Genomic DNA, 20,340 nt, shown 5'->3' on the forward strand with positions numbered 1-20,340 from the left:
ATAAAAGTAAACAGATAAAAGAGTATTCTTCAATTTTTCTTCATTGCACAGGGAAATCCCCTTATAAAAACATACTGCCTATGCCATGTAAAAATCTGGTGTTTAGTTCTCTAGATTTCTTTATTAGGGCTTTTTTCTACACTTCATCAAACCGATTAACCTTGAGATCCTTATCACGGTCAAATGGTATTCTTTCTTGGGGCTTACTTTTATCTTCAGCAGCCTTATTCTTTAATTTTTTATGATGAATGTCAATAAGAGATTCTGATCTTTTTGATTCATTGCATGAGGAGGATATCTGCTCAGCCAATCTCTTTTCCCTTCCTGACAATATCGGGTGTGCCAAAAAAATGTACACACATGACTTGTATTCATCTTTTGTTATCGGTGTATATTGAGTATTACAATTTTAATAGTTTTTTCCTTTCTTAAAATGTGTATACATTTTTTTGGCACCTTCTATATATGTTCATAATCCTTGTTATTGAATGACTTCCTTGTTTCTTGTGTCTCCTTAGTTTCCCTTTCCCAGTCAGCTGGCGTATCTGTCCACACTGATCGATCTCCAGATTTGTCATTGGCTCTTCTCTTAAAAGTTCTGGGCCCAAGACCAAAGTATTTCAATTCTGGAGGAAGCTCAGTCATCCATGACTCCCTTGTAATTGGTTTAGAACAATCATCATCTCCTTCAGTCAGTTTTTCTTTCATTCTCTGGGCCTTTTTTCAAATCCTGTTGTCACACTATAGTTCACCGGTCCTTTTGCAGGCATTGGTCCAACAATGTTCTCATCTTCATTGCTGTTTCCTCAGAATTGAAATGTGATGATATTTGTTGTCCTGGATCATCTCTGCCTTTGTCACTTTTCTTTGTAGATTTAATAAAACCAGGTGGCAATGCAGGATCTATGATAGGTCTTGGGGAGAATCATTTTGCTTTTTAAATCCAGGAGGAAGGACTGATCCAGAAAACCCTTCATCATCATCATCATTGGCTTCATCATCTTGATTTCTCCGCTGTTTTCTTGCAGTTGGGCCAGTGTCATCTTCTTCAGATTCTTGATTTCCTTCTTCATACCAAGAGCGACTGTCCTCATCACTGTCTGATGACTCTGTGCTACTGCTTTTATATTCAGGGGTAGGGCTGGTCCTGCAACGGGGTTGGGGTCCACTCCTTTTCCTCTACTGTCCCAAGGGCATTGAAGCCGGCGGCAGTGCTGGGCTGATCAGATCCCTTACAATGCACGGTTACAGACACTGGTAATGGAGGCAAGTCTATATCCATGCAGAGTCAAACCTACCCCTACCCATGAATATTTTTTAATAAGAAAGAAGTCAAGGACATATGAAGACAAATATGAGGACATATAGACACAAATAAAGTATCTAACTACACTGCTCATAAGCAAGTACAAGGATGTGCCCATTTGATTGTGACACAATAGTTATGATTACCAAATCAAAGCACAGGGCCTCTGCAAGTGAAATGTGCAATAACGCAATTCACATTAATAAGAACAACATATTCGAATCAGTAAATTATATCAATTATAATTTTAACATTTTAAATATTTATATTTTTAATTGAACATTATATATTAGGTTATCATACTAAGATTAATCTATGAGGTGGAAATCTGGAAATAAACTACTCATCTTTTTAAACAACTCATCTTTCTTTTAAAAATTTGATATGCCACATTTATTAATAGCTCCTTTTAAATTGAATTGTTCTGGAAGATCTTTAAATGACTTGAGTTCATGACTCAAATGCTTATATAAATAATGCCTTTATGAGAAGAGCATTTTTTAAAAACCTAATGCATTATTTGCTTTATGATGTTACATACACTTTGAGGTTTCAACAGAATCTATGTATAATCCATGAGAGTATCCAAGACTTTCAAGGTTGTCCATTAGTTGTGTCTCACCAGAAAAAGCAGTAAGACTGTGGAGTTGGGGTCTGCTGCTCTAAGAATAGCACTGCAGGCCGACACTCGGCATCGCTTAGAACATACCTCCACATTCCACCTGGTGGTGCCCAGGGACCAATGATCACTGGAACGCAGCCTTCCTTTCCCAGACTCCTGCCAACACTGACACTTCATTAGGGAACAAGAGCCTGTCAGCCACGGCCAACCTGAATGGTGTGAGAGCAGTGTTTCTCAGACCTTTTTAAAACTCTCTCTGTATAGGCTTGTTTAAGGGGAAAAGCAATTCCATGGACCCCAACGTAGATTTTAATTATTACATAAATAAGTACAAACAATGGAAGTTCACACAAACAGTTTATGCTCTTATAAAACAATAAAATATAGATCAATGTATTAATTAAATACAAATTAAACTATAAATCCAATAACATTCAAATCAGCATTAGTCTAATATGATAGACAATATTGCTCTGCTAAACTGAAACAGCTAAGGGCTATGTTGGATTCTGCGGCCAATGTGCCCTGTGATGGTTTAATTCCCTCACACTCCACACACAATCTGTGGACAAAGTCTTCAGTTCTATCTTCAAAACAGCCCAAATGGGATCCCACTCACTGCCTAGGTTGCTGCCCTCTGGAGGAAGTCACCATGACCTGGTCTCCCACCAGGACAGCAGCAGCAGTCTCTCTCAGGCTAGCTCCCTTGCAAGCATCCTCCTGTGGTCATGGTCTACACTCCACACAGCTGCTAAGGAGATTCTCATAAAAAGTAAGTCAGATCGCATCACTGCTCTGCACAAAAACCTTCAATGGTTCCCCCACTGCATTTCCAGGATATGCCACAATTCCCACACTGGCACTCACGACCCCACAGAATCAGGCCCTCAAACTTCCTTCTGCTCTCTGTCCAATAGTTGCTCTGTTCCAGCCACACTGGCCTGACTGTGGGTCCTCAAACTCAGCATGCAAGCCCCTCTCAGCCCAGCCTCAGGGTCTTCACTACTGGAAGGGCCCAGATAGCTCATGAATATTGTCTTTGTCTTTACTGAAAGGCCTTCTCAGTGAGTCCTTTCTCCAGCCCTCCTTAAGGCCACACCCTCCCAGCCAGCACTCCTAGGCCCTTGCCTGCTTTCTTTCTCTCTACTTCACTTGTCACCATCTGTCATATTAGGTATTTGTGTGCTGTCTGTTGCCTCTACTAGAACATCAGCTCCACGAGGTCACGGATAATGGGTCTGTTTGTCACCTGCTGTATGCCTTACCCTAGAACGGTGCCTGGTAAAGATGTGTGGCATGTGCTATGGAATCACCTGGTGTTCACGTGACCCCAGCGCATTATTTCTGTATTAACTCTGCCTCTGTTCTTTTCTCATTAGTCAGTTTTCATGGGCATTAAGGTTGTGACACAGAGTTTTATTATAGAATGGTCACCTGCAAAATCCAGGATGTAATTTTACTTATTTTTTAAAGAACAGCATTGAAACAGGCACAGAAAACCTGCAGACCCTACAGATGACAGACCCATAACTTTCTTAGACCCCGTTTTGAGAAATACTAGACAAGAAAATGGTGAGAAAACAGTATCCACCAGGGAAAAGGTCATGTACCACACCCCAAACAGAAGTGGCTGCCCTGCACAATGGAATAGGGAACTCAAGTAAAGCCTTGCACAAATAAAAACACAGCACTACCTGATAAGCCACTCAAAGTTTATGTCCCACTGATGATACCCATTATTTCAACCAGGGTATAAACTTTCACATTTCAAAGCCCTTTGTAGTCTGAGCCAAGTTTACTTCCCACTTTTATTATCAGTTTATCAGTTATTTCCACTAACAACCAAATGGACCTTTACCCACCAAACATCTCCTTGTGCCCTGCAGTGATTTTTTTGTAGCTTTTTAAATTAATTAGCCAAGGAATGCATGTGTACTCAATAAACCAACACAGAAGCAAAAGAGAAAGAACAAGTTATTTATAAGCACAAATCAGCTGCTGTCCCACTTCAACAACCACTTTGACATTTAAGTATTTCCAGAACCTTTTCCTGTTTACATGTGCATTGTGTAAACAGAGCCACTCCTGTCCCCTTCCAAACATTTCCCTCCTCTGCACCCAACCTAACTCTGCAGGCACCCACAATCCCTCCCTGGCCACTCCCATACTCCACAGGCCCTTACCTTGAGAACATTTGGCAATTAAGCATCATGTGACATCCCATGGAGTTGTCTGGTGGTTTTACCTACCCTTTCCCACTTATGCCCTATCAGACCAAGTACACTGCTGGACTATACACGTGAAGGACAGAGTACCCTCGTCTATGGGAAATTGTTCTATGAGCCCACCGCATAGCAGCCATGCACCTCTATTCATCCCTCATAGCACAAGACGTATTACTTAATCCTCATTTACTTTTACTGACCCATTTCATTGTTTTTAGAACTAAAACAACAAGACTCAGAAAATGTCTGCGTTACTCTCCAAAGGGTAAACCTGGCCAGGTTTTCTGGTCTACACTGGCAGCAGGAGGAAAGGTCATGGCACATAACTCAGCACGCTCCACACTCAACGAAGGGAGCAAGTGAAAAGCAGAGTTAGAAACATTTTCCCCTCAGAGCTAAATGCTAGGATGCCTCTTTAAAGGAGGACAGACTGATGATTCATCGGTGAGACGTAGAGAGAACAGGAAAACAAATTAAAATGGTGGAAGAAAATGATTCTGCAGGGAAGACAAGAACAGAGACATAAAAGAAATATGGGGTAGGATGGTGAGCTTGATGTTGATCATAAAATGAAAAAAGCAGTCGTCTGAATGTAAAACAATAGACTGGGAAAGAAGAGATACGAGCAGGTGAGCCATGAAGTAAAGGAGGGCAGGCAGGATGATTTCTTCACACCTGCAGGATTTCAAACTAACTAGAGGAAAACAAGACATCAGCAGGTTGGTACAATTATATGTGTCCTTATAAAGAAAGGGTGTTATAGGCATCATCCTGGATTCCTTGTCTTTGCGATCTCAAACTACAATCAACATTTGCCATTTCACTACTTAATCATTTCTCCTACCTTATTAGATTCCAAATTGAATTAAGATGAAAATGGATTACTTCACAATGAGAAAAATAGGTTTTTAGAAGCTTGTTATGAAAAAATTTAGAAAATATATTAGTTCCTAAAACGAAACATGTCTATGAAGTATGTAGTATAATGCTATGAGATGTTCTTTAAAAAAAAAAAAAAGAAACAAAACGACAATTAAGCTTCCCATAAATGTAAATATCCTGGCTAATAGTTTCACCGGGAAAAACAAAAAACAAAAACAGGAACAGTTTGCTCTTTCTCCTTGCCAGCATAGGGCAAATTTTATTGATCATGTGTGTGTCCCTGCCTCCCTCCCTCTTTTTCTCTCCCTTCCCTTCTCTCTCTTTTTCTCCTCTTCTCTGTCTTTCCTCTTCTCTGTTTTTCCTTTTCTCTGTCTCTTCTCTTCTCTTCCTTCTCTTCTCTTGTCTTGTCTTCTCTTCTAGTCTACTCTTCCCTCACTCCTTCTCCCTCTCTCTGTCCTTCCCTTCCAAGGAAGTCTTCGATAAGGGCACTTTTTAAAGATTGCACATTCTATTTGCAGATCCTAATTAGAACAGTGATTCCATAAAGACAGAAAGGAAGTAATACTGGAGAACTCAGTCACCTTTTTCTTCTAGATAAAGGAATACTATTCATGCAAAGGAATCCAGCTCTCTGGTATCTTGTTGAAAGAGAAAATGGGAGGAAGGTGATTTCCCCTAGGTTCTGCTTGCTCTCCTGCAGGGCCCATTCAATCTTCTGATAACCCAAGTTTTCTAGGAACCTCTAGGGGAACTGAAAGTCGTCTAGGCTACCTTCTGGGTTAAATCCTGAGTGAGCAGAAGCAATCTTCATGACCTCCAGAGAAGTCGGAGCAGGTCTGAGGCATTAGGAGCAAGGAAACACATCAGAAAAAGACACAACGAAACAGAAGAGTTCACAGTGAGAAACTCATTCAGTGAAGCCAATGTTAAATCCCGTTTTTCTTTTCCTTACTTATGCTGACAAAATTAGGCAACAAGAAAGAAAACTCTGGCTCATCTCCGGACAAATGTGACTGTCAGCAGCTCAAAGACCACGCCATGAGACTGAAGTTGCAAAACAAAGTCAACCCCTGCGTAAATGAGAGGCAGTGCCCTCATCGGGTTCCTGACAGAGACTGAACATATTCAATCACTCACCACCCTACGAACCTGCTCCCCGGGACCTCTTGTAGCTCCTGTGCCCCTCACTTGGCTCTGCCATGTCTTTTTCTCCATATAACACTTATGACCTTCTGACACGCCATATACTTTATTTTTCCCAGCTTCCTGCTAAAACGTAAGTTCTGTAAGGTCAAAGCCCTTTTTTCAGTTCAGACACACCACTGTTTGGCACTTGTAGAAGTGAAGAGATACTTTTTGAATGAGTTCTATAGAAGTAAATGGAAAGACTATTTTAATATTATATATGAGCCTATACAAAATAAGACCATTCTTAGAGGGACGTTCAGCTACCCAAGATTAAGCAATAACAGATGTATGGTGCCCTTTGATGTCTAGGCTGCACGTGCACTACACTAAAAAATAAGACCATTTAACATCATCTATGTTGTCTTCTCACCAAATGCTTAACTTGGAAGAAGCAGTGAGGAAGCAATCAGACTAATTGAGATTTGGGGACTTTCTCCAAGACAACTGGCCTGGATTCTGCAAAAATATCAATTTCATGGTGAGAACAAAAGGAGAGGAACTATTTTAGATGAGAGACATGACTGGAAAAGGTAATAAATACATGATCTCTGACTGGAACCTGAATTGTTTTTATCAGCTACCAAGGACATTTGGGAACAACTGGAAAACCTGACAATAGACTCTATGCTTGATACTACTGTCCTATCTATGTGACATAATGCTATTACTATGGTGCAGGAGATTGCCGTTTTTCCTAAATGACACATACTGAAGTATTTAGGGGTTAAGTGCTATGTCTGCAATTTACTTTCAGATGGTTCAGAAAAAATTTCTATTATCTAGATACGTCAGAGACAACGAAAAATGGCAAACATTACCCCTACTGAATCTAGGTGAGAAGTCTACAGACATTCATTGTACCACCCTTTTAACTTTGTAAGCTTGAAAATTAACTTTTGTAAGTTTGAAAATTTTCAAAATAAAGCATGGAGAAAGGGGAGTTAAAAATTAAAAGCCCCCATGCCAGAGAGACAGTGGGGTCAACAAGAGAGGGATAAACACGGGAGTGGAACGGCTGTGCCCTTTGCCTCCCTGCACCCTCCAACCACATCAGCTCTGCAGAAGATACCTGAGATTCAGAGCTCCACTTACTCTCCTCAGTGCCTGGGGTCCACACCCACCTTTCCTTTCCTGTCAGAACCAAACTTGTCCTTTGAGGCATGTTCAAATCCTTCCCACTCCATGAGATCTTCCCAGATTGCTCCCTTCCCAGCCTCCACTCTGTTTAATTTAAACTCTATCATCTCCCACTGCACCATGTGACATGGCCAGGATCCCACGCATCACAGTTGCCGGGAATACTAGTTCCTGTGTATGTGCCTATCTTTCCTGCCCAACCAGGAGCTTCTCCATAAGCAGGGATCAGAACCACCCTCCCTACTTTCTATCTCTGGCAGAGCTAGCACAGCTCCTTATCCACAGCAGATACTCAAAAAGACCTTGAGCAAAAACTTTCTGTTCCTTACCTATCCTCATGTCTAATAAGATGGAAGATAGTATTTATCCTATCCACTCTGTTACATTTGTTCATGCCTCTGTGGTAAGTGCTGCCACAGGAACACAACCCATGCAGTTTAGCTCATTGCTAGAGAAGTGTCCATGTCCTGGGAAAGGCAGAGCACTCTTTGAAGACGAAGATCACAGCTGTCCCTTCCACTTGCAGCCACCCACAACTCCCAGCATGAAACAAACACTCAATAAATGGTGAATGATTGGGTGAATGAATGCCTATTCCCTTTTCAAACACATTATAAAAACCAAGACAAATGAAAGTGTAGCAGTTGCACAGACGTGCAAGCTCTAAAATTAGTTTACCCTGTTGCACACAATTAAATTTGAAGACCTTTTCTAATTCATGGACTCGAAATCTTTTTCTGTCCTAACACCTTAAAATGTAAAGTTTTCTATTTTCCAATGGCCATGGCTTTGGAGCACACCTGAGGGATACAACGCAATCCCTAAAACAGTGATCCTAGGCTGGGATAGACGCGAGGTCACAGGTCTGAGAGCGTTCAACAAAGGGATGGGGAGGGGCCACAGAACTCTGAAAATACTCCACAATGATTCGGACACACACACTAGGGACATATTGAGCTCTGAAATCTGAGGGGGAGCTGCATAGATGCTGATCTTGAACAAAAGAGAACAAAGGGACCCTGGTGTATTCTATCACCCTGGCCTGGGTATTCCAGGCTACTATACGCTGGGCACTGCTGGGAAGACATCCCACTCTATCATTTACATTTATTCTCTACCCAGCGCCAACGCTGAACTGCACTTTCCACAAGGGGTAATATTTAACAGAGGAATCAGGTGTGGTTTAAAAAAAAATACATTATATTGCTAGCCTCACTGCACACCCTCTCACCCCAAAGAGAACGCTAGTTTCTGAGAAAGAAAAGGGGGGGAAATGAGTACGTTAACAGAATCACAGGCTTGGAAAGCAAATGCAATGGTTGCCTGGTCCAGTCCTGCCCACACTGTGCATTCATTCCTTCCACAATGACCCTAACAAATTCATGTAACCTTATTAAATACTTTCAGTAATGGGAGCTCACTATTGCTCAAAGCAGTTCATTTGAGGTTTCACAGCTCCTGATTGATCTGCCTTATGGAATGAACAGAAATCTGTTCCACTCCAGCGCTAGTACCCTTGGGAACTACATAGCCCTTTCATGTGAAGGCCTGTACATATGTATCTGAAGCCCCCACTGTGAAGATGTCACACCAAATCCCAAATATTTGACTGCTCAGGGAAGAACCACCATAGATTCCAACAAAGGCCAAAAAGAGAGGCTTCACCAAGCTCCTTACCAGAGGCAGGAACGCCTTCAGTTGTCTTTTAAACATGTCACTCAGCTATTGAGGAAGTGGCAGAAATCTCTAAATTGTTGTCAAGACGACCGAAGTCCAAATATAAATCTCTTTGGGATTCCATCCGGAAGCAGTTTTTAAGTGCATGCACATACACACCCAGGGGAAATAATAAAAGAACGATCCTCTCCTCCACCTCCTCCTTCTCTCCCGTCCTTCTCTTCTCCTCCTCTCCCTTCTCTCTCTCCTCTTGCTTTTTGCCACGTGATGATGTGTGTTAAAAATGCATACTGGGAAGCTTTCCACCTTTGGGGTTGGAACAGCTGCTGCCTCAATATTGTTTTTGTTAGGTTTTTAACATACTTTGCTGTTTTTAAGGGAGTTGTTTTTAAGCTACATGTTTCATAATACTAGTTGAAATTACAAAGTGGGACAATTGGCACTCTATTGCCAAGAACTCATGGGGTCCCTAGGTGTTAAGAAAGGACCCCTATCAAACACACCCTCCTGCATGGCTAGCTTCCATGGATGGCTTGGCTTATCCCAGGAAAGGTCTCTGGGATAAAGGCAAGAAAGTCCACCTATGAGAGCAATGAGAGCCAAGAATGTATAACAGGGAGACTAAAAAAACCCAAAGCTCTTTGAGTCCTTAGTTTTTCCAAGAACACAAAGCATTCACAGAATGTTCCACAGACTATTGTCAATTCCATCTAGGAACACTTGCCCCCCAAAATAAGATCAGATATACCTAACATCAGGGCTCTGAAAGGTACAGGTACAGATAAAGAAGATATATCATCTGGCCCATTCTCACTTCCATCTGCTGCAAATGACCCACCCGTCCGGAACCCTTGAACAAAGGGAGCCAGAGACTACTGCTAATAGGGATAGAAGCTGGCTCTGTCCATGCCTAAAACAACCTTGTGCCTTAAATGGGAAGCACGTCCCTAAGTGATCACTGAGCAATCAGGGCAAATGACCAGACACAAAAAGACTAGCCCCTCAGCCTCTCCAGTGAGAGAGCAAGAGTCCAGTTAGGAGGTGGCCATTCTCCATCACCTTTTCAATGGGGCCCAACAGCAAGTAATACCAACAGAGGGTATGGCTGCTAGGGTCTTGGTCAGACTGAGATTTCAGGGAGGTGTGGCAGTGGCTAAAAAACAGGAAGTTGAGTGGTAGCCACATGCAAAACTTCATTGATCTCTGGACACAAAGAGCAAAGGAGCTCGGGCTCCTGTTAAATTTTTGAAAGGGTTTTTGGACTTGGCATTGACTCTGTTGTCCAGCCACTGACACAGAGAGTTCTCTCTCAAATCAAGAGAGCAAACCCAAGGCAGTTACAACGGCCTTGGCCTCACCCAAATGCTCTCTCACCCACAAAATCACCCTATTTGGATGAGCAACACAAGAACAGCCAAACTGGAGGACTTAACAAATATGACTCAGTGTAGATAATAAGGTCACTGGCCTTTCAAATAAGGTATCCTCTGATCTAAAAATGACTAAAATCTAGAGCCACTCAAAAAAAAAAAGGGCCACGGACATGGTGTGATATGGCTGACACTTCAAAGCCTCTGTCTACCCAGAAATATCTTCTTGCTCTGCTTTGGCACTGTTCTCCCCTTCCAAGCTCAAACTCCGACCAATAGAGCCACTGCAAAAAACTAGCAAACAAGGTGAGGCACTGTCTTCAGGAAGCCACTAAGAGTGTGTTTCATTCTCAAAGATAAAAGAAGTAATGGGATTTCCTCCAGCTTTCTCATCTCCCAGGTTTGCTAATTGTTACCCTGGAATCATATGTTAACAGGAAATGGTACTATATACCTGAGGAAATCATCTGGTATAGTACTCTGCCTTAAAAGGAAAGATGTTATTATGTCCATTTTATAGATGAGGCGATTGAGATACTTGTCGAAAATTGCAAGGCTAGTGAGTGGGAAAGAATGATAACTCAGCTTTGCTGCCTTCTGGTACAGGGCTCTTTCTACCTCATCCGTTTCTTTGTAGAAGGATATAGAGAACTCATCAAATAACGAACTTGAAAATAATTCCTGTGATGGGGCAGGGCCTGTGCCACCTAAGTGGATGACAAAGGGGAAAAAGGCAAAACATTGTCTACTTCATTTATTCCCAAGGCCAGGCCTAACACGCACAACACACATCAAAGTTGCATCTTGATTCCTTGGGACAGGACATTTCTTCCAAGTCTTTGAAGGCCTTCTGAGAGGCTGAAATGATTCCTCACACAAGGAAAACATGGGATTCCAGAAACTGATGTCTGGACTATGTTAGAAAGTCTGGCAGATGGTGAAACCCACCCCTGTAACACTGATAAAGGTCAACAGAGGAAGGCCAAAGCAGCATCCTATCCAGATGCTAGCTGTGAGCCAGCCAGGGGGCAGGAACAGTGAGTAGTTTGTGTCCGAATAACAAGAAGGAAGGGCCTTTGCCAGATGCCCTGGAATTCTAGGCCAACTGGACAGTCTAGCAGAAATGAGAGTTCTGGCAAAGGACAGTGATGGGAGACAGTCAAGAACGCTGTCCTGCCAAAGGATCCAGAAGAGCCTAGATGGAGCCTGGACACTCTGTTGGTCTCCTACAATTCAATCCTAACTTAGAATCATTTCCTCTTTATAAGCTTCCTGTACATCCATCTTGACAGACGAGTTAGCATTTCTTTGAGACAAGTGAGAATGACTATACCCTTACGCTGCTCTTTTTTTAGGAAATGGTTTTTGGGGGACCAGATTTGCCAAGGGCAGTACAACTAGGCATCAATGCCAAAAAGACTGCTGAAAACGGCTTAAAATTAGCTTTTTCAAAAGAAGTAATTCTGTTATTTGATGTGCACACACACACACACCACACACACACACCCCCAAAAAAAGGAAAGAAAGGAAGGATCCTTAAATCTCTAAACTCCCCCGGGAGGGGCGGGGGGGCGGTTTCCGAGGGGCTGTCCCGTGTTATCTGACACGTCTGCCAGGACGCACAGCTTGGGTGTTTGTTTTTGTCTTTGTTTCTGGCTTCTTTCATGATTCTTCGGGCTCAGAAGACCTACTTTGGAAGGGGAAGTGGTGATAGAGGACTTTCTCATCCTGCCTTTATCGGGGTCACAAAAGTTCTCCAGACGGCAAACTCTACAGCACGTTCTTCGCCTTCCACCCCAATCATCCCCTCGAGCTTTCCCACCCTCGGCTGGGCTTTCTTTTTTAAAAGTGAATAAACCAATTGCCCCCGGGAGGCAAAAGAGGACTCCGCGCCTTGGCGGAGTAACTTAGTTTCCGCCGGAAGGAAATTATCAAAGGCGAAGAAGAAAGTCCTCCGCGGCCGAAGAGGCCGCGGCTGTGGCCAGGTCCCCCCGCCGCTCTTCCTGTCACCGCGCAGGGACTTGGGCGCCCGGCTCTGGCGCTGCCCCCCAGCGCGGCGAGGCCCGAGCTGATCCCGGGAAACCGGCCGGCCGGGGTGGAAGGAATCGAGAAAGCGCCCTAACAGGCTCGGATCCGAACCCCAGCAGAAGTCGGACGCGGACGACCCCAGGGTCGCGGGGACAAGGGGGGAATCCCAAGGGATGAAGGGGCACGGGGACAGGGGAACGCACGAACTAGGGGAGCGCCGGGAAAGAGGGGGCGCACGTACTGGAGGATGCGGGGGAAGAGGAGAGCGCACGGACCAAGGGGGCCACGGAACGAGGGGGTGGCGGGAAGAAGAGGGGACACACAGACTAGTGGGGCGCAAGGGACGACAGGGGCGCAGGGACGATGGGGAGCAGGGGAAGTGGGCGGCGCACGGATGAGGGTGTCCCCTGCGGCTGGCGGCTCAGGACTCACCCCGAGAAGACACACTTTGAGCTCCCGTATCGCCATCATGTGCTCGGGGTCGGTCCGGGTAGGGGCTCAGCATCCTCCGGGGCCGGGGCCGCGCCGCGCCGCGTCCGCGCGGAGCCAGAGTCCTCCAGTCTCCGCCTTTCCTCGCGGCGCCCGCGGGCGGAACCGCCGCCGCTGCTATTTCTGGGCCGCCCGCCCCGCCGCAGTTGGTCACGTGGCAGCCGGCCGGCTCCTCCCGGGTCTTCGGGTCTGACCTCCTCGGCCACTAGCTCCCAGGAACGCCCCCGGACAGCGTCAGCCACCCCGGGCCTCTCCCGGGATTTGCGGTGGCCCTGGCAGCGTGCCCCCTCTCTCAGGCCAACTCCGCAGCTGGACCCGGCTCTACAGAGCCCTCCGTGGCAATTGCCCCTCCAGCGCTGCTGGCTGAAATGCCCCGTGGGGTGGAAGGAGTACAGGACTCACTGTGAGGAGATCTGGACCCACGACTGGCTGTATCACTGAGGATTCCATTCCTCATCTGAAAAGTGCATGCTGTCAGCCGAGATCATTTATATGGGAGCACTTCAAAGACTGTATGTCCGTCCCATCGTTAAATGACACACTAAGTTCCCGTCAGAAATGAAACCATTCAAGAGACAGTTGTGAGGATGAGAAGGAGGGGTTAACCTTGCAGCCCACTTTCTCCGGCAGTTTCTAATACTGGGGCTGTTTACCCATATGTAAGCTCTTCACTTTCCCACCTGATTTCATTTTTCTGTATGAAGTTGAAAATGGTTCTAGAAGCAATGTTCTATTCCTCCCTCTAACACAGGCGTGTCGGTGTCTGAAAAGGAAACACGCATTCTAGTGAAGAAGCTGCCTTGCGCAGTATAGAAAATGCTGAAACTTGCCTTCTGAGAGGCTGAAATGATTCTTCACAAGGAAAACATGGGATTCCTGAAATTGATCTCTGGACTCTGTTAGAAAGTCTGGCAGATAGTGAAACCCACCCCTGCAACATTGATAAAGGTCAACAGAGGAAGACCAGGGCAGCATCCTATCTGGATCCTAGCTGTGAGCCAGCCAGGGGGCAGGAACACTGGGTAGTTTGTGCCCGGAAAACAAAGAAGGAAGGGCCTTTGCCAGATGCCCTCGAATTGTAGGCCAACTGGGCAGTCTAGTGGAAATGAGAGCATTCTGGCAAAGGACAGTGATGGGAGACTGTCAAGAACACTGTCCTGCCAAAGGATCCAGAAGAGCCCAGACTCCGTTGGTCTGCTACCATTCAATCCTAATTTAGAATCATTTCCTCTTTATACGCTTCCTGTACATCCATCTTGACAGACGAGTTAGCATTTCTTTGAGACAAGTAAGAATGAGTATACCCTTACACTGCTCTTTTTTTAGGAAATGGTTTTTTTTGACACACACCCAGCCCTCAGAACTATAGCTAGAAATATGTAGCTCCCCACAGACGTTCTGCATCCTTCCTTAACCTGGAAATAAAGAGAGATTCTGGCACGAGACAGTCAAGGGAAGCTTGTGAGAACTGCCCCCTTTCCTTCTCCAATAGACCTCATCCGCTCAGACAACTTTATTTGTTGCTGCTATAAGAAATGTCAGCCTTTTGGACATAGCTACCTGAATAACTTACTGGCATTTCCAATTAGAAGTAATAAGACTTTTTTAAAAAAAACTTCATGCTCTATCCTAAACTCTCAGCCCTCTCTCCCTACTCACCAGTTTTGATCAATGGCATTTCCATTCCTCCCAGCAGATCACCTACCTTGATCATCTGGCTTTGTTCCCATTGGAGCCAGGTTGAAGCTAGGAGCACCCATGTAGTCCTATAGAATAGGGACTTCCAAATCAAGGCCTCCAGAGAGGAAATCCTATTACACTGGAGTCAAAACAGGCCACAAAACAGAAAAGTGGCAATGAAATTCCCCATAGCAGCAGGGTATTCCCCTTGCCAGGTACAGGTTTGTGGAGGGTTACTCACACAAATCTGGACTAAATTGTTCAAAAAGTAGCCATGGACAAGATACAGGTCCTATTCAACAGGGAAATTATTGTGTCAATATCTGTCCTTCACTTGGTGTCCAAAGTAAGGACAGTCTTACATGTGGGCAGAGTGAAGGGAGGCCTACCCAGAATTACCCAGCCCTGGCCACAATCCCTCACTGTCTTCAGATTTGCTGAGCAGAGAACAAGTACTCTACAGGTGCAGAGACGTCATGGTAAAGCAACAACTTGACCAAGGCCTTCCACAGCCTTCCCCAGGACCTAGACCATCCCCAGCAGTATGATTTGAATCTCCATGTAGTACTTCCCTTTGGCCTTTCTTCTCACTTCCCAAAAGCTGGTGAAAGCAGGGTGAAAGCTTTTTCCATTATCTACAGCCTATAAAATGAGTGGGAATTCATAAAATTACAATAGGTCATTGAGGACAGGCCCACCCCAAATAAAAATGAGTTGACAGAATTTCCCTTCCATTCCCTTACTCTTTTCCATGATTCTCCTCATTCCACACTCTTCTTCACTAGCCTAGGTGTCTGGGATGCTTGTGTGGTTTCTAGGCTCTTCCAAAATAGTCCTTTATCCAGGCCTCCCCACACCCACCCCCATAAAGCACCCTAGTCTGCTTGTCCTTCTCCCCACCCCCAACCCCACTAAAAATCACCTCATTTGTGTCTCATTTTGATCAGGGTGAGCATTCTACTTTACAAAGTGTCAATACTTGTCTGTCAACCAGACCGCCTTTATGGGTTCATACTCCGTCTTCAGCCAGGTCATCCTTGAGGACTTAAAAACTGGCCTCGTGAAAAACCTGGTCTGCACGATCAACCCAACGTGACACATTGGCCCTCACCAGGAAGGAGGAATGATGATTGCTATGAGACGTATTTGGGAGTGACATGTCCTGGGGAGCTCTCAACTTTTTAAAGGCATACTATTCTCTATGAATGCTATTACTATATTCAATGATTACTATGATTTTCATATGAGGCCTTTGTAAAATAAAAGTTCACTGTACTAATTCAGACTTCTGCTTTTCTGCTGCTTTAAAGTCTTCAATGGCAGCATATAGGATGAAATCCAAACTCTTCAGTATATCTTGCCCAAACTAGCTTCTTCTCTGCACATCTGGTGAAAACCAATCATCCTTCAAATACCTGCTCAAATATCACCATATCACCTCCTTAGGAAAGTCTCCCCCTGAGTTTGGACATATTCTGCTCACACTTCCCTTAGCATTTACTCAACATAAATAATTAGAAACTAAATCCCTTTTACAAGTCCGAGTCCAAACAGACACACAAATGTAATTATCTGTCTACATGAGAGGTTACCCATAGATTAAGCAAGGATCGTTTCTGTATGATCAGGATTTTTAAATGACAAGAATTTTTTGTGGTTTTTTTTTTAAAGAAAAGTGACTAGAATTGAATCTCTTTATGTCAATCTACCTAGACCTTTTTCTAACAGAATCTTTGGCCTTGTATGCTATTCAAACAAGCCTGCAGTTTCATGGGTGCCTAAGTCTAGGAAAACACAGAGTCGTCTTCATGATATGACCCCAGAGTCTAGGGGCTATCCCCCTAACAGTATGGCTGAGCCTGGTACACTCCTTATCCCGGGACTTCATCTGGAAAGGTTCTGTGTGGGAATTTCCTATAAAAGAAAAGAGTAATTCACCAAGAAGTGTTTAGTGAAAGTCTACCAAGTGATTGCAAAGTGCCTGGAAAAAACAAACACAATATTTCTTTAAAATCTGCCAAAAGCCAATAACAGCCATAAAATTAATCAGCTTTTTGATTCAACAAATCTTTCTTTTTTTTTTTTTTTGGACAATAACATAGAAACAAACACAAAACAATGAACAATTATAAAGCCTGCCTGTTCATGCATAAATATGCAAAGAAACAAAGAAATACATTAGAGAAGTAAAAATCCACCTCTACTGAGACAAAGAGAGAACAGTTGCATTAATTGCAATGTCAAAGGGATGAAACAACTGAAATCTCTCAGTCTTTGGAGAATGATTAAAGCCAACTATGGTGTCTCTGCAAGGGTGTACAATGGTGTATGTCACTTAGGTGTTAAATGAAATGTGTATACTAAGTAGATTTATAGAGAAGTTTGTAGTAAATAAGTTTCTATGAGAATAATAGGACACAAAATTGGGTCTGCATGCTAAACAGTATAAACCATACAAATTTGTTACAACTCCCCAGACTGCAGGTTCACCTCAGTAGACCAGTGGTGAGTCATCTGCTCTGCTCCAGGGACAATTAAGGAAAAACAAAAATGTTTATAAACCTTGTTTTTAATAATTATATCTTGTTTATAGAACTTTAGTGTCTGCAGTATCAGTTAAATAGCTTTTAATATTTCTCATTTTCTGAACAATTTTCTCCCTTCCTTCCTTCCTCCCTCTCTTCCCTAAATTCCGTACACTTCTAACTAGCATGTGCTGCTGCCTCTTATTTATAAGTCAGACCTTCTAAACACATTATGAGGACCTGAATTCAGGACATAGCCCGATAAGGGAGGAACCTGAAGGATTTAGGAAAGCAGAGGTGAGAGGACCCCATAATTCACCCACAGACTTGGAGAAGAAGAAAGCAGCTTGAGGGATTCTGAGCTGCTAGTGTAAAATAATAAACTTAACTTCCACAGCTGACAGTCTTTTTGAAAGAAAGGGTTTATTGGGCCATTGCTAGCAAGAAAAATTGGAAAACACCAGCTCCTAGAGCGTGAAGTCTAAACCACGAGCAGCAGCACCAGGTGGGGAAGCAACATGTCCACTGTCCTGGGGCTGACAGGCTTTGTTTAAATGTCAAGTAGGGTGAAGAAAGATGTAAGTTGTTTTGAAAGAATTTGCATTCGCTATCAATACAGGAAGTGGGAGAAGGTGAAACAGGACTAGTTTGGGGATGGGCGCAGAAAGTGTTTGCTACTTTGGATTGGTTGTGGGCAACAGTCCAGAAAGTTCATATGTAAATAAGAAACAGAGGCTCCTGGACTTTGATTGTGCCTGGCTATTCTCACTTTTAGGTAATGGGGAAATATTCACCTAGAAGTTAGTTCAAAGTTCCAAATTACACTCAGGAATGTGAGCAGTCTTATTAGCTGGCCCCCAGCTATTAACAGGCTAACTATTCTGTCTCTTTCTCCCTCTTTCCAGCCTGCTGTAATTTAGAACATCTCAGAATTTTTCTCTTGTCACTAGGAACGCCTGAGAACAGAAGGAGCCGCCCTCTGTGGAGAAGACATGGTCCCAGCAACTGAGAATGGGGCAGCATGGCTGAGGACATGGGAGGGAAGTAGATACAAATCCCTTTGTGGATGACTGTCCTCTATTGGCCACCCCAGTTGTCTTCATCTTTGTGTGCAAAGATCAATGACATCTCTTAGAAGCTCAGGAGCAGCAGCCAGAGAAGTGGGTGAGTTGTCAGTGCTCAAGACGACAGGGAGCAGAGGAGGGTGGGGAGTTACCTTCCTCATTTTCTCCATCACCACCTGAACAGGAGTACTCAGAAGTATTGGAGAGCAAGCAGATCTCCCTCTCTTAAAACAAGGGAAGCATCTGTTGGCTCTCAAAAGATTTGCTGTCAGATGACAATTTTTAGATTTTTTTCCAGATATACTTTCCTGATTCTCAACACTGGGCACCAAGCCATCCTCCTACTCTGACTGGTCTCTTCGTGGACACTCCTGCCCATCAGCCTACAGTCTTTCCAATCCCTAGTTAAGCTGAAAGAATTGAGTTAAAAGAAGATATTAAGATATGTATTAACATCACCCACAAAATGTAAATGGATGATTTCAACTGGGAGACCACCTCCCAAAAGCCATAAACAAGATGTAACCCAGTCAGTCTTACCCTTTGTCATCACTGAATTGTAAAACTGGAAGATAAAATTACAATGATGCAGACCAAAGTCAACCCAACCCAGTTTCATTTCTTAGGCCATCAGTAGGTTGATCTTCCTGACTAATCATATAAATTTCACTGCACTTGCTTAGAGTAATATTGTGAGTTTAGGATATAATTTTTTCTTAAGAGTGGCTGTGTTTAACATTTTTTATACTTAACATTGTTTATCAAACTAGAAAACTGATTTGAGATGTTAGAAACAATTCTCACATCTTCAGGAATTTCTGTTTTTAATTATTTACACACCCATTCGGCGAATAGTAGGTGCTAATTATGTGCTAGACACTGGGCATGCAACTAAATGACACAGAGGACACCTGCTGTTGTAGAGCCTGCAATGGAAACAGGCACACAAACAAACAGGCAACTATAACATGCTATTAAGTGTCTGAGGCTTAGTATATTTGCTCAATTTTTCTTACTCTTTCAATTAGGAAAATTAATATAACTTCCAGAGTCAGCAAACCTTGAATGCAATCAAACCCAGCCCCCAATTAAGCAGGGTGGGGGAGATGATCAAGATGGCTAGACTTCGAACCTAGTCAACCAGGAGGGGTGTGTGTGTGTGTGTGTGTGTGTGTGTGACAGAGACAGAGATCTTTGTTCTGCCTGAATTCCCAAGATTGCCCTAGACTAGGAAGAACCTAATGCTAACTATTCCCTAATTCACTAAGTGCCTCTCAGAAGATCTAAATATAGTAAATCCTCACTTAACCCCCACAGTAGGTTCCTGAAATGCAACTTTAAGTGAATGATGTATAATGAAACCAAGTTTACCACAAGGTAATTGATAGAAACAAGAATTAAATTCCTACGACATATTTCTAGCCACAAAAACACCACCAAACTTCTAAATAAAGACTGAAAACATTTCTTATATTAAATATTGAAATAAGCATGTGCTATATATACATTTAAGAAAGATTAATAAAAGCAACTAAGATAATTCTTTTCCAATCTGCTTATTGGAATAAGTGCTGTAGGTGGCTAGAACCCAACCTAGACAGGGCGCTTTCTATCGCAGGGCCACTCACCCCCACACCCCACACTCACTCAGCCTGGGACAATTCAGACACTCTAATTCACATAGTGTGCACCTCTTTGGGATGTGGGAGGAAATCCAAGTACCCAGATAAAACCCACGCTAACACAAGGAAAACGTGCAAATTCCACATAGATGGTGGCCCCAGCCAGGAATCGAATATTTTTTAATCAAAGTTATAACAAAACATTGAGCAAAACAGTATTATTTAAGGGCCTTCTGTACCTAGTTTAAGAGTTAACTGAGTTGACCTAAGGTTCCAATGACATTCAATTTTGTTTCCACTGTGGTGGTTATTATTATGGAACAATTACTCTCATTGTTATCGGTTGACTTGCTTGATGTACCGATATGATAGTGCCTGTTATAAATCATCTATAATCCAGTCGTTAGCACAGCACATATTCGGCATTCTGCAATGAGTGAGTGGATGAGAGAGTGTATCAGTACAAGAGATGATCTTAAATGTGGGAGGGTTGAAAGAGCACTTTGACATCAGACAGAACTAAGT

The 20,340-nt window shown here is 43.4% G+C and overlaps 1 protein-coding gene and 1 pseudogene across 3 annotated transcripts in view; both read right to left on the reverse strand.

Annotated features, from left to right (window-relative positions):
- The window catches only part of RAB31 (RAB31, member RAS oncogene family), a 120,587-nt gene extending 107,316 nt beyond the window's left edge, over nt 1-13,271 (reverse strand). For 2 of the 3 annotated variants that reach the window (XR_004421055.1, XM_033087328.1), the window contains exons 1-2: nt 12,868-13,271; nt 2,016-2,137 (exon numbers count right to left, since the gene is read on the reverse strand). Coding sequence is in view for 2 of the 3 variants with exons in the window: in XM_033087328.1 (XP_032943219.1) it covers nt 2,016-2,137; nt 12,868-12,940 (195 nt within the window). In the remaining variant the exon portion in view is untranslated. The remainder of the gene's footprint in view (nt 1-2,015; nt 2,138-12,867) is intronic. The other variant, XM_033087329.1, reaches the window with a different exon arrangement.
- On the reverse strand, nt 62-1,233 carry LOC117011725 (GPALPP motifs-containing protein 1-like; annotated as a pseudogene).
- Nucleotides 13,272-20,340: the final 7,069 nt, after the last annotated feature.

The sequence above is a fragment of the Rhinolophus ferrumequinum genome, chromosome 19, assembly GCF_004115265.2.
Source record: "Rhinolophus ferrumequinum isolate MPI-CBG mRhiFer1 chromosome 19, mRhiFer1_v1.p, whole genome shotgun sequence".
Lineage (NCBI taxonomy): Eukaryota > Metazoa > Chordata > Mammalia > Chiroptera > Rhinolophidae > Rhinolophus > Rhinolophus ferrumequinum.